General features: G+C 38.6%; 1 protein-coding gene across 2 annotated transcripts in view; it reads left to right on the top strand.

Moving 5' to 3' along the window:
* ARID5B (AT-rich interaction domain 5B) overlaps window positions 1-14,929 on the top strand; it is a 178,363-nt gene that overhangs the window by 19,261 nt on the left and 144,173 nt on the right. For both annotated transcript variants that reach the window (XM_041750373.1, XM_041750374.1), the window contains exon 3: window positions 11,476-11,701. In XM_041750373.1, the coding sequence (XP_041606307.1) occupies window positions 11,476-11,701 (226 nt within the window). The remainder of the gene's footprint in view (window positions 1-11,475; window positions 11,702-14,929) is intronic.

Raw genomic sequence — 14,929 nt, 5'->3', positions numbered from 1 at the left:
CCAGCCTGCACACCACAGTCTTTGAACAGGAGCAGAAAGGTCACCAACTGTGGTTGCAAATTGGCTTTTGCATTAATCCTGGCTTATTCAAAAACACTCAATATTTTTCCAAACTGAGTTTAGAGCTTTTGATTGAAGCCTGAATCATTTACCACGGCAGAGCATATCACCAGTATAGGAAAAACCAGAACTTAAAAATACAAAGCCCCTTTAAGTAATCCAATATAGGATAATTACATTATTAAATAAAGCTGTGGGCCTCAAATTATTCCACCACCATAGTACACGTAAGGATAATAATGGGAACTATGCTAAGTGAACAGAGCAAAAAAAAATGTTTAACAAGAGGGAGCATGTCTAAATCATATGTTTATGTTTAAATGGAGGCTACACAAAACAGGAAGACTTACTTGGTTTCTACATTAAAGCATTCTAAATAGGCATGAGGCTTTTGGTGATGCTCTGTGAAGACTGCTCTTCTCATTAATGACAGCAGTATTTTAGGACTCCGTGCCAGATCCCCAATAGCCCTGAATAATTCAGACAGCCCTGAATAATATGGTTTTCATATACCAACAGAGGCAAAGAGTTTTCTTCTTCCTTTTAGGGTCCTTATGGTGTGTAGGTTCTGCTGAACTGTGTACCTGGGCAGGAGGTAATGTGCCTATAAAATTGGGTAAAAAAAGATCAGGAGATGTCAAAGGAATGGTTTGGAGTTGTTCAGCGTATTAGATCATCCGTGTTGGGTAGAAGTTGAGTTTGGGTTTTATTGTTACTGTTTTTGCTTTTATAGAATGTTCTCAACTGAACTTTAACACTCGAATTGGGCTCATTTATCTTCTTTTGCTTATGTTTTAATGGCCACAGCTAAGAATATGGGTGCCAAGCTAGTTTTTATTATAGCAACCTGTAGGTAGTTAAAAAAAAAAAAACCTAGGCTGTGGAGTTAAGACCCTATTAATTTGGCCAAAGGGAAGGTGGGCGGGCTCCACCATTAACGCGTCTTTCAGTATATATCAAATACTTGTCTGTTTAGGGAGGAAATATCTAGGACGCTGGGATGTATCTTTCTTTCTGTGTAGACAGTTTTTAATCTCAGGGAGGAAAAAAAAAGGCTCATCCATGGTCAATCCGAAAGGAAAGATATGAAACTGGGAATTAATGAGAGGATGTTTCTGGGCTTTCTTTAGAGATGGGCTTCTGGTCAGGGGAGCAGGCTGCAGCCTAACAGGTTTTAGATTAGCCTGTATTAAAAATGTATTTAGGACCATAAAATATTTAGGATTTTTGAATTACTTGTTTGATACGCAAATGCCTTCGGCTATGCCGTGAAGGATGGTCGCATTACAACTGACAAATCACACCTCAGAGCAGTCTTCTGTTTGCTTACTCCCTCTAATTGTGCCAGGATGGATTTCCAAAGTTCATTGAGCCACAAGCTTCACCCAAATGTCTGCAGGGAGGGAGGGAGGAGGTTGAGAGAGAAGGGGCTGGCTTGGGAAATTGGAACCCAATACACTAATGAGGCTCCATGGCAAATCCATTTCATCATGTTCAGGGAGTCAAATTAAACCTTAGCGCATACTTGAGAGGATATCTTCATCACTCAGACAACAGAAAATTCTTCACATTTTTAAAAAGCACATGAACGGCAATTCCTGTAATCTTACTTTGGGGACAAAACCACAATACAAATCAAAAATTAAAATCCCTTTGGCTGCAGAATGACCTTAAATCCCACCCACCCACCCACCCACCCCCAGCCCCCAAGACACTGTTAGGGCGGACTTCCCTTATCCTAGGGTGGGAGTAGCATGGAGTGCTGTACTGAAAAGACCACAGAGGCTAATCTGCCAATGAGATGAGGGTGTTACCAAATCTGGCTTCTGGTTTCACCTCAGTTTTCTCATCTCTAAAATGGGCCTGAGAGCACCTACCTCAGAGGGTCCTTGGAGAGATCAGATAAGAGCGTGTCTGTTAAATTCATGGATTAGTGTCTAGGTAAAGTAAAACATCTCAGAGTTTTCCACTGCTCTTTCTTCAAGGACTGAGGGCAATGACTTAGGAACCCAGACAATTAGTGATTGCTTTCTGGCCCAGCTTCCCCTTGGAGGTACCTAGTAGTAACTACAGGTATCATTGTTCCCAGACAAAGAATTAAGAAGAGTTAGGAATACACACAGCTACTCACGGGTGGCATCTGGATACTCGTCACCTTCACTCCCTCATCTTCAGTTAAAATGATGTGATGTAGTAATAGTAATAGCCGTTGTTTCTTGGGTGCCTTCTCTGTGTTGACCATTGTACTCTGATTGCTTCAACATCCTGACTGCCCAAAGAGGCAAGGGTTTTTTTTTTTTTATCTTATTTCCCCCCCATTTTTTTTTAAGTGATCTCTATGTCCAGGGTCGTGAGCTGGAACTCACAACCCTGACTGAAATCAAAAGTCACATGATCCACTGACTGAGCCAGCCAGGCACCCCACCCCCACCCCATTTTTTAGATGAGACCTGAGCAAGATGATATCATGTCCCAAGATAAATGTGGACATTAAACCTAGTAGAGCTGCATTTGAACCTGGCTTAGGCAGACTTGGAAGCCAGTGCTTTCTAAGTGTCTCTTAGTTTCTCCCAACATGGAACAGCCAGAGATGGTATACTGTTAAAATAAGTAGTTTTGTGTGCTTTAGGCACAGCACAGTCCTTAGCTCTTTGGGAAGTCCAGGAGAGGTAGAAATTAAGCAAGGGTACCTGCCACTGAAAAGTTTCAGCGGTGTGGGTGTTTCCTGTAGAACACAGAATTATGCAATTCAGCATGAAATAGTGGTGCCTAATAAAGATTTACCATTATGTCACATATAATAAGAACAGTAATTCCCAGTTCAGGGACCAACTTAGTGTTGATATCATTTTATTTTGTCTACTCAGGACATTAAAAAACAACTACTATCGTCTATTGCCATCCTTATTTCTGAGGAAAAATGGATATTATTACACCAGATGAAAGGAGGAAGAATGAAGTCTTAAATGGGAAGAGTGTGCAGGGGCCCCGCTAGAGCAGCACTGCTCCCTTCTCTCTGCCCTCTGACTGTTTCACTGGCTTGCTCCATCGACACAGCTCTTGGCCCTGTGGCTTCCAGTGGGGTTCAGCCATAGCATAGTGGTGCCCTGCCAGATAAGGGTAGGAAGGAGGGTGAAGGCAAGTATTTATCCCCTGTTCTTTCCTGTGAGGTTCCTCCGGGCTTTGGTGTCCCTCTAAGGAAGAGTCACCGCCACTGATAGAAGGGTTTCTTCTCTTCTGGTAACCACTGGCTCCTTGGCTTTGACCTTTTGGCCTAGAAGTGATGATAACCGACCTGTGCTCAGCCCAAGTTCATGTACTATCCATCTCTTGTGGTTCCTTTACATCCTATCAATAACTTTATCATTAGAGCCTTTATAAAATCTTCCTTGGATTTTCATTACACAAGTATTCCATCTGTTTCCTGCTGGGATGCTAACTGGTGCAAAGATCATCCCTGAAATCTAGCAAATGGAGCTTCACGAAATGCTCATGGCATTGTCTTTATTTTTCTCATTTCATGGCCAGCCAGTGAAAACTTCATCTTGTTGACCCATATCACCATTCTGTCCTCCCTGACTTTGTTGGACTCTGACTGGCAACCATGTGCCTGTAATGTGCAACCATGTGCCTTTATACTCATTCTGTAAGAATCCTGTTAGTGGAGCACACCAACATCTAACAGGGAGAGTGATCAGCCAAATGAAGGTGCCTAGAATAGCAGTCATCTGGACAGGGCTTGAAAGCATGCGAGTGGCCAACCCAGCCAGGCCCATTGGTGGCACTGTCTTACCTTTGCACACCATGGGCACATCGGCCTTCCACGGTGGTTAGGGCACAAGCTGATGTGCTTGCACTGGTCTTTCTAAATGATAGCATTTAATAGAGGGTTTTTTTTTTCATTTTTAGTTTCTATCTAGATGAAAATATCCCACTCTTGTGGAACCAATTGGACTATTATTTTGGTTTCACTATTTATTTAGCTAACATATCACCTGTTGTCATGTTTGTGTTTCCAACATTTATCACATTTTGGTTGCTACAAAGAATATTTTAAAAATCTAGGATGTTTGGGGAAGATTGAGATGAATATGCTGTGTTTTCCTGTTCTCATTCAGTCCTCCTCCTGCCAAACTCTTTGATATTACATCTATGTGTTCATAATCTTTGGGCTTCATTAACATAGCTGAATATAGTTATCCTTTTTAAAAGATTTTATTTATTTATTTATTTATTTATTTATTTATTTATTTATTTATGGGAGGAAAGAGAGTAAGCAGAGGAGGAGCAGAGGGAGAGGAACAAGTAGACTCCATGCTGAGCATGGAGCCCAACGAGGGACTCGATCCCCTGACCCTAAGATCATGACCTGAGCTAAAATCAAGAGTTGGGTGCTTAACTGACTGAGCCATGTAGGCACCCCTGAATATAGCTATCCTAAGCAATGATTGGTTACTAGTTACCACATGATGTTATAAGGAAGGTTGTGTTCGTGTTCTCTCTCCTGAGGAATGATATATTTATCATGATAAAGGTTTATCTGTGTGCAAGAGAGACCCAGAATTAAAATGCTTAAGTAAGTTGGGAGTTCAAAACCTCACTTGTGTCACCGCCTACAGGTATATGGTTCAGGGATGGTATGGTGGTTCTGCTCCATGAGATTGCCTAGAGAGCCAACTCCTCTGGTTTTTTTTCTCCTAAGAGATTTGTCCTCATGTGTATGTTCCAAAGGCATATCCATTCCCTTTAAGACCATGACCTGGAAGTTGCACACACCACTATTACTCATACTTTTTTTTTTGTAAGAACTTGGTCACATGACTGAAACTAGCCATAAGAGGAGCAGGGGAAATGGTGTCTTTATTCTGTGTGCAGCAAATTAGCAGTTTATTACTAAAGAAGAAAGGAAGAATAGATTTTGGGGGAAAGCTAGCCACAGTTGGGGGATTTAAATTTCCCTTGTGTTGTCTAAGATCTTTTCTTACGATCAGCCAAATGGGCTGTGCAGTTCCACTAGGTGTGAGTTGATTCTGAGACATCAAATTGACAATATGGGACTAGAGTCTAGATAGATTTTTGGAACCAAACTCTAGAATGTAGTTAAAGGGTGAATACTGGAATTCCCATGGAAAATGATTTCTTCAAAGAGTAATATTCAGAGAAAGAGGATCTGGACCCAGACTATATCTAAGGATCTATGTTTCCTACATTTTCCCAGTAGGGAGATGGAATAACAAAGAAGAGAAATTGAATGAAGCAAAGAAGTATAGAGGTGGTAGGTGTTGGGTGGGTGTTCTTCATGGATCCATTGAGTTTTTGCACATCTTGTGAGCAGAGCCACTGATTTCCTGTTCTGGACTATCTTTTCAAGGATGCCTATATAGTGAACAGCTTTGGAAGACAGAGCTAGTGTCTTTCTACGGAACAAAGGGTAGGCATGATTATTGATCAGTATTAAAGGTTTGGGTTCTCTACACTCAGGGTCCTATCCTGTAACGCACCCCACTGCATGTGCACGTGTCATCTCACCCTCTTTGTATCCCATTTTGGCAATTAGGTATTGAAGAAACAACACAAACACGATACTTTCATTGCAGCTGTTGCTGTGAGCAATAAACCATTCTTTGTCTCTGACCAGGAGTCTTCTGTCCTCTGCCAGCATCTGTAGAACTGTAGCAGGCCAACTTGTAAGTTTGAAAGTAGAGTAAAATCTCACACTCTTCACAGTTCTTAACAAGAGGGAGAGTTTTGTCGAAGGAAGGGTTGTTCATTATCAAATGCCACTAAGAAATCAAAGGAAACAAAGAATGAGGAAAGGTCTTGGGTTCATGATGTAATACAACATTCTCAAAGATTTTGAACTCAAGACCCTTTATATCCAAATTATCAAGGACGCCAAGGAGCTTTAGTTTATGAGACTTCTATCTATTGATATTTACTGTGTTACAAATTAAAAATGAAGGGCACCTGGATGGCTCAGTGGTTGAGCATCTGCCTTTGGCTCAGGTTGTGATCCCAGGGTTCTGGGATCTCATCCTGCATCAGGCCCCCCACAGGGAGCCTGTCTCTCCCTCTACCTATGTCTCTGTCTCTCTCTGCGTGTCTCTCATGAATAAATAAATAAAAATCTTTTTAAAAATTTAAAAAATAAATTAAAAATGAGAAGTAACTTAAAGTACTTGGTAATTCATTTAAAAATAAAAATAATATGACATCCATATGTAGAAAAAATGTCAAGCTGAATCTCAAACATTATACAAGATTAAGCCAAAATAGATCATATTTCTGAATATAAAACTATACAACTTTGGGAAGGAAACATAGGAGAAACTCTTTGTGACCTGGGATTAGGCAAAGAGCTCATACGTGCAACAGCAAAGCCACGATTCAAAGAAGAAACAACCTGATCAAACTGGACTTGATCAAAATTTAAAACCTTTGAAGACACTGTTAAGAGAATGAAAAGACAGCCACAGAACGGGAGAAAATACTCCAAATCACACATCTGACAAAAGACCAGTAGATACAAGAAAATGCAATGTTAAGAAAACAAACAGTCCAATTTGAGAAATAAGCCAAAGACTTCAACATGCACTTCACCATAAAGGATATATGGATGAAAAAGTAACACCTGAAAAGATGTTCGACATCATTAGTCATTAGGGAAATGAAAATTAAAACATGATAAGAAGCCACCCCACACATATTTAGAGTAGGCCATAATAAGTTAATTAACAAAGATGGTATCAAGTACTGACAAGGAAGAGAAACAACTGGAATGCTCATCTATTTTCTGGTAGGAGTACAAAATGGTCCAGCCACTCTGGAAAACTGACTCTATAACATTAGATCTACATTTACCCAGCAGTCCCTCTCCTGAGGATTTGTTCTAGTGAATTAAAAATGTATGTTCACAAAAAAACCTTCATGTGAATGTTTACAGCAGCTCTAGTTATAGTCACCAGAGTTGAAAACAACCCAGCATCCCTCAGTGGGTGAATGGATAAACAATTTTGTGACATATCCACGTCACAGGAGATACTACTCAGCAGTGAAAAGGAATCAGGCTGTTGATACATCTGCAACATGGATGGATCTCAAAGGCGTTATGCTGAGTGAAAGAAGCAGTCTCAAAAGATTTCAGATGGTATGATTCAATTTATATGACATTTGGAAAAGAGAACACAATAGCAAGAACAGATCAGTGGTTGCCATGTGTTAAAACTCATAGAGCTGTACATCAAAACAGGAAATTTTACTGTAAGTTAATTTAAAAAATAAAAATAGTAATATAAACCTATTATATAAGTGCCACATTTTTATGAAAATTAACCATATTTTGAAAAACAAAGAATTAGTAAAAACAGTGGCATTGTTTTACATTTTTATAAGCTCTTTAGTGTCTAGCTTGAGAGAGGCAGCTGGATTCTCGTATCTGCTTCTGCATTTACTCTCCTGCCTTACCATATGTCATATAGTCTCTGGAAAACCCCACTCTACACTTGAAAGAAAATAAGACTGAAAGAAGCAAATAATGTCTTAGTATTATTATGATCTTTGTTTTGCTTGTAGGGACCACCTGAAATAGTCTTGGGGATTCCCCAGGGTTCCTGGACTACGCTTTGAGAACCACTGACATAATACACTGTCCCAAATTTCAGTCATTTTCATAGCATCTTCTCTTTTATTTTATTTTATTTTTTTTTGCCATACTCACATGTCCTGTGTTTACTTAATGGTTTTGTTGAAATCAACCTATTTTTTTTAACTTACATTTATTTAAAGAGGAAACTTTCTAAATCTCCTATAAATGGAAAACCAGTACCACTTTCCCATAAATGGAAAGTAACCACAAAAATAAATAAGCAATGAGTAACTTATAAAAAAAAAAAAAAAAAGTTTACCCCTGAACTGTCTAAACTCATCTCTGCATGGCACGCTTTGGAAAACACCAGTGCAGAGGACTTATGACAATGAAAATGTGATTGACTCCAACATCCCACTGCATTTATGTAAGCCCATTTAAATCCTCGCAATTACCTTAAGAGGTAGAGTATTATTGTCCTTTTTTTTTCAGTACATTAAAAAAAAAACATAGAAGCACAAGGAGGTTCATTAAGTTTCCTGGTGTTCCCAGTGAATAAATTGCAGGCCTAGGATCGAACCCAGGCAGAGACTCCGGAGTCCAGGATGAATGCTATGTTGGCAGATAGGGGACCTGAAGTCTTGTCCAAGTTCTATCGGAAGTTGGTAGGAGGCTATGTCACTGAACCTCACCATCTTTGTCAATAAAATGAAAGAGGTGGACTACATCAGGGTGCGCAAGTTTAACTGCTGGCCGGCTGCCCAGGGACCAGGCAGGTAAGGGAAAAGTGGACTGGCTGTAAGACAGTAGAGAGTGATGGGGTCACCAGTAAACTAGAGATCTCACATCTTCTCTAAAGAAAGCACCTGCTTTCAACTGTTTATTGTTTTTGTTTTGGCAGCTCTTTTTCATTTATTTATTTATTTTTTTACCGTTTTGTTTTTATTTTATTTTATGGAAAGATGGAAGTCCAGAGACCTAATGGGAAGTTGCCCACTTTTTTGAACACGTGGGGAGGCCAACAATACACAAACAGGCTCATTTGTGACTTCACGCCTAGATACTCTCCTCTCTGACAGAGAGGATTCCATGATGGAATAAGCTGTTTTTATACAGTGGTACACACAAAATCCAAATGACAGAAACAAGCCACTTCAAACAATGGCGACAGGGGATCTGGACTTCGGTAGCGTCTCGACGCAGCCTCCATAAATATTGATTGGGAGCTGGGTTAATTGAAAAGCCAAGGTACATTATGAGAATAACAAAGTGTATTCCTTTGTGTTCCTTTTGTGTTGTATTAGAGTAAATCAGCAATATTTATCCAGTGCTAATTCTTGGTTTGCAGAGAGCTAATGTAATCATGAGATGAGCTTATTGAAATTCTTTTCTTAGACATAGAGGCTTGCCCGAGAACGGCGAGTATTAGGAACTTTAGTCAATGCTTGCCCAGAATAGTAAATACGAACATGTGATTTATGCCATTGTGTGTACAAAGCAATGTTTCCTGAGACATTTTCTATATATATGTTAGCTGTTTTGTTTTTTTGGGTTGGTTTGTTGCTTCCCCCTCCTCCGCTTATCAGATTTCCTTCTAAATCCTGGCATTTGACAATGTTGCAGGGCCAGTTTCTCTGTGAATCCACAGTAAAACATACTGGTGGTTGCACAATTAATCCAAACTTGGGTTTATGGCTTATGCGTGTTTATGTGAATTCCTGCATTTGTTTTTATATATGTGTGTATATTCATGAAGTCTGTTCCTGAGAAAGAGAAAAGGAGGAAGGACAAAATCTATAGACTGAATCTTGAAAGATGGGTTTATTCATCAGTGACATCATAAGGATTGTATTTTCTCTTGGTTAATAAACTATTTGTTTGGCGGGCGCTGTAAGCCAGCCAGAGCTAGTCATGCCATTTCTTGGAAAAGATCTGAAGCAACTGGTAATTGAAATGATAATCATTTGATCATAGTTAGAGCTATTTGAAAATAACACTCATCTCCAAACTGGCCTCTTCTGAGGAACCATATTTGGTAACATTGTTGCCAAATTCCATCTTTGCTAATATTGAGACTTATATACATGATAATTATTTTCCAGTATATTCTAAACTTGATTTCTCGTGTGCCCTGTCCAGAAGCTGTTCCCATATGCTTTGAAACCATACCCAGCCTGAATTTTCATTCTGACATTTAATAATCACCATGTAATAGCTATAAAATGCGTGACAACGACAGATCTTTTATTTCAAGAGGATGGTGTAGTGAATCTGAGTGAAATCATCCGTTGAAATGGTACTTTGTAATGTGCTCCATTGTTTATAAAGTACGATTTTTTTTTTCTTGAGCAGAGGATAAAAACAGTTTCCACTTTGGGTCCCATTCAGTGGAAATCCATATTTAATCATGATAAGAGAAAGAACTCCATTACGAAAGTTTTACTTTTCATTTTTGATAGACTATTTATTTTGCTGCTGCCTGACAAACTTTGTTCTCAGAAGCAGCTTGGAACTGGATGAGGAAAAGTGAAATTTTAGATCCTACCTTAAAACATTTTTAAAAACTAAATCCAGGGTTCTTATTGTGTGAAGCTTATCTTAATAAACCCTTTTTTGTTTGCTTTGGAGTTGCATGTGCAGTACGTGTGTGTGTGTGTGTGTGTGTGTGTGTGTGTAGGTGGGGGAGGAGAGGGAGGAAAGAGTCATGTTTAACAGCAAAATTAGCCAAAATCACTTGTGAATTCCTTTTGTTTAATAGCTTAGAGACATCTTCCTGTTGTTGTTTGTCAAAAATATTTCTAAGATTTTGTAAGCTTAGGGGTTTTCACAGCTAAGCTTTCTTCAGAAATGTGAAGTAAAAGAAATGAAAGAAGTCAGTTCAAGTTGAAATGTCAAATGCTTCAAATAATTCAACTTAAAACCCAGTGAGATGATCTTCTTAAGCCTTTTCCAAAGAATCTTCAGTAAGAGAGGCCCTCCTTCACTCCATGGATGGATATCTATTAAATATCTTGCTGGATTAATTCTGAGTCAGAGAAGTTGGTTGTTTCCTGGAAGCAATTAGAGATGCTTAAAATTCAAATTTATGATCCATACGAGAAACTTAAGTTTCAACTACTTTTCGTAGATTCAAAGGCTTTCTCTTTGCTCACCCTCTCTCCTCTTACCCATATGTATTAAAAGAAAAAAATCAGTTCATTTCTCAGCTTACAAAGTTTTTAAGAAACATGAGAATGTGTAAGTTTCTTTCAGTGGGAAGCACATAACATTTATGAAGTATTTCTTTTGGGATTACATCACAGTTTTATTTAATTTTTAGGACAAAAGTTAAATTCAATATTTGTGTATAAGCCAAGGGAAAATGTACCATAAACATAGGAATTTGGGGGTGAGTCAGAGTTCCAAGAATCCCAGATTACTTAGACCATTTATATAGAGACAGGCTAACCATTAGTCACCTAGTTCTCACTTTTTACTTTTGCAATTAACTGCACCTAAAAATTAGCTTTCACCGGAGTGAGTGGTCAGACAGGCAGAGTGGGCTTTGGCAACTGGCATTAAAAATGGCTATCAGAATCACTACCCAATTTGGGGAACACTTTCTAATCATATTACAAGTAGATCTTCTAAATTATTTTTCAACTAGGCAGCTAGCGGTGAAAAACCACTGAAGTAAGTTATTGAAGATTCTCTTGTCACCAAAAAGCACATTGCCTTCATGCATAAGGTTGAACCACTCAAATAGTATCTCAGAGGAGCTTTGTTGAACATTTCTCATTTGCCCTACAACCACAAATAATGTTTTGTTCTTCCCTGACCACTTCTTGCAGGATGAAGTCATTGCTGTTTCTGAAAAGGTAATCGTGAAGCTTGAAGACCTGGTCAAGTGGGTACACTCTGATTTCTCCAAGTGGAGATGTGGCCTCCAGGCTGGGGCCGTGAAGACCACAGCCTTGGGGAGGAATGGACAGAAGGAAGCTTTGCTGAAGTATAGGCAGTCAACACTCAACAGTGGACTCAACTTCAAAGACGTTCTCAAGGAAAAGGCTGACCTTGGTAAATATAATTTGTACTTCCAAATCTCGTGTGTGGGTGTAGACAGTAGTAACCTACTTTTTTTTTTTTTCTGGTTGTAGGCCTTTCTGGAAACCCTGTCATATATGTAATTTTATATAGACATAAAATTTCTTTGACCTCAGAGAGTCTTGGGAATATGTATGGACGGATTGTTGGGGTATGTAAGGGATGGATGCTGGCTGCCGGATTGCAGGGCCTTCTCCTGGTGGGGCCCTGAGCCAGGAACCAGGTGATACAACACGTGGCCTTAGGCAGCTTCCATTTGGTGTCAAGGCAGAAGACTTAATTAGGGCACCTGAGATTGAATTAATGAAGAGTTTAAATATTTGTTCTGAGGAGATAGTATGACATCTGTTAACACCATGTCAGGATTTCATGTGTTTGTTTACCAAGGCTGGGTGGAAAGCAGAGCGAGGAAGAGAGATGAGTTACTTAGTGTGGAGCAATATCAAATTGTTTCGCCTCCTAGTCTCAGTTTCCCCATCTGGAAAAGATGGGGACTTTACTGCGTCACTGAAATTTAAGATATAAAGGGTTTAGTTTACCACAGTGATGACTGGCATATACAAGGGGCTTCCTGATGAATTCTTTTGCTTTTTCTTAACACGTTCTTCTCCAGAGGCTTTCTGTGGCCATTTCTTTTATCCTCTCCCTTCTATTTGTATCTCCCTGTGGTGCTCACTGACTTACTCTCCTAGCGTTGCTTAACACCAAAGTTGTTGACCTCTGAGTTAGACTAGTTATTTCCTCTTTAGGCAAAGAGGAACTTCACTTTTAACATATTAAGGCATCTTTTTCTTTCATTCTAGCACAATGCTGATTTTCATAGCCCTATTTTATGCCTTAATGTGACAACTTCCTGTTTTCTTTAGCCTAGGATTTAACTATTACAACAAACCCAGACTCTTTACTTAATTGGCATAAAGAGACTGCATAACAGCAGTAACTGTCTTTCCTGTGATTCTGATTTGTGATGAGCTGTACTGTGCATTGGGAATCATATTAATATTTTCTTGCAATTTGAGTCAACGACTAACAGTTTCCTGTCATCTTTTGGTAAATGTCGGGCGGCAATATTTTGGACATGGCAGCCTGACTTTTGAAGAAAATTATTAATCTGGTGTTTTATTTTAAAGCCCCCAAATTGTTTTTTTTTTTTTACTAAATTTCCTATATATGCTGTTATACTCCCCAATTTCATGAACACACAATGACTAGTCTCTTGATGTGTGATAATGCTGGATAATACATGTGTTGTATTACTTTTCTAATGTTTGCTCTAAGTTGTATTGCTATTGTCTTATGTTTTCCCTAACATTTAAACGTTTCTTTTGTTTGTTTGATTTTTTTTTTTTAGTTATGGAATATACTGTTACTAATAAAAAACTAAACAGGAAACCCACGGGGGACAAAAGGATGTGTAGATGGTTAAGCTTGATGTCACACATATAAACAAGAGTATTTATAGCAGACTTGTTTTCTGTTTAAAATTGATAGTTTATTAATGAATCTGAAAAGAAACTCAATCTCTTAATTCTAGCAAAAGATTTAGAGGGTTTGATCTTACTGAATTCTAAAAAAAAGTCCATGATGTACTTTTTAATCATTAATTTTAGAAGAAATTGATTTATAGTGAATATTCAAAGTACTTAGTGGTTTTTAAACCTAGTGTTTGGTAGACTCACTAGGGGAATTTTAAAAATAATACTGATTGCTAAGTCCAGCTTCCCCAGATTGTTCATCCAGTAGGATTAAGGCAAGGCCAAGGAATGTGGCCTGATAAAAAGACTTCCTAGGTGATTCTGAATTTTTTTTCAGTCTCATTTGGGAAACAGCAATACAATTAGTGCTGAGAAAGGGAAAATAATCAACAGGAGATTTGATGGGGAGGCTCTCCTCTGGTGAACAAGAAACACCATGTTACTTTTTCCTTCTTTTTTTTTTAATGTAAAATACCCCTTTAAGGATAGAATTTGGGGCCTTGAAATTCTACTCAGTTGGTATGAACTGTGGGGAATTTGAGACAAATAGCTTTTGTAATTGGAATGCACACTGTGTTGTAATAATGTGGAAAGAGAAACAAAAACTTTCCTTAATGTAATGAGTTTCCATTATCTGCTTGATCTAAGGTTCACAAGTCTACATTGTTAGGATGTATATATTGGGGAGACAGGGGGTGTCACTTGCTGTACACATTCCTGTCCTAGCAACTTTCTCTTCAACCTCTTCCTTTTTGTCTGCAACATCAAAATATTTGTTGTCTGCACTTTTCTTTCTACACAGTGGTTTTCTTATCTCTCTCTCTCTGGGCCACACTGAAACCACTTCCAATACCACATTGTTAATGGAAGTTCACACACTTATTAGGTTTTTCCTTCTGTAGAACACTTCCAACTCCTCATTGTTCTTACCAAAGAAAGAAGATGAACTCTGAGATTATTTAAGACCCCCCTCTTTTTTTTTCTGGTGGAAGTAAGCAAAGAATGGAAAGATCTCACCTTTCTTGTGGCTGAAATAAAACTCCGATATGTTATGTTTTTAACCGAAGGATTTCATCACGTTAAAACATCAATAGCGACAAAATAATTAAGTTGATTCTTAGAGAACGGATTTTACCATCTAAAAGCTAATTAAAGAACTCTTCTTGCTCAGTGTTTAGGTAGAATAAGTTCCCTTTAATCCCAGTTTGTGTCACTTCCTGTCTCTCTCTGAAGAGTAAAAAAACAAGAATGTTCTCACAAATGTGTGTCTGCCAGCAAATTAATACTCCGCAAAGAGAAACTCTGCCCCAAATGGCAGCTTCCAATAACTGCTCTGATTCGAAGCACAGCTCTTTTTTTTTTTTTATTCTCTTCCTCTTCAAGGACAATATTTGTGGATATCATGTTTGCTTTTTACAAATCTCTGCAGTTTTCGTTTAAGATTCAAAATGACTGGTGACTAAAATGACACATCTAGATAGTGGGAAAACCAATAATCTTCAAAAACACTCCTGAGATGTGTTAGCATGCCTTCGTCCCTTTCCCTCCTCTTTGTCCTTTTCAAAGAAAGAGAGTTCAGTATGAAACCAATTCAAATTGTGACTTTACTCGGTAAGATGTTTTACCTTCTCCACAGACAGTTTCATACTGAAGTTTATAGGAAAAGGAAAAAAGGAGAGAGAAAGAGCTATGTTAAAATACAAGGGTTAAGGAATGTATAATTCAT

The sequence above is a fragment of the Vulpes lagopus genome, chromosome 3 (assembly GCF_018345385.1).
Source record: "Vulpes lagopus strain Blue_001 chromosome 3, ASM1834538v1, whole genome shotgun sequence".
Classification (NCBI taxonomy): domain Eukaryota; kingdom Metazoa; phylum Chordata; class Mammalia; order Carnivora; family Canidae; genus Vulpes; species Vulpes lagopus.
This window is presented reverse-complemented; position numbering and strand designations above follow the sequence as displayed.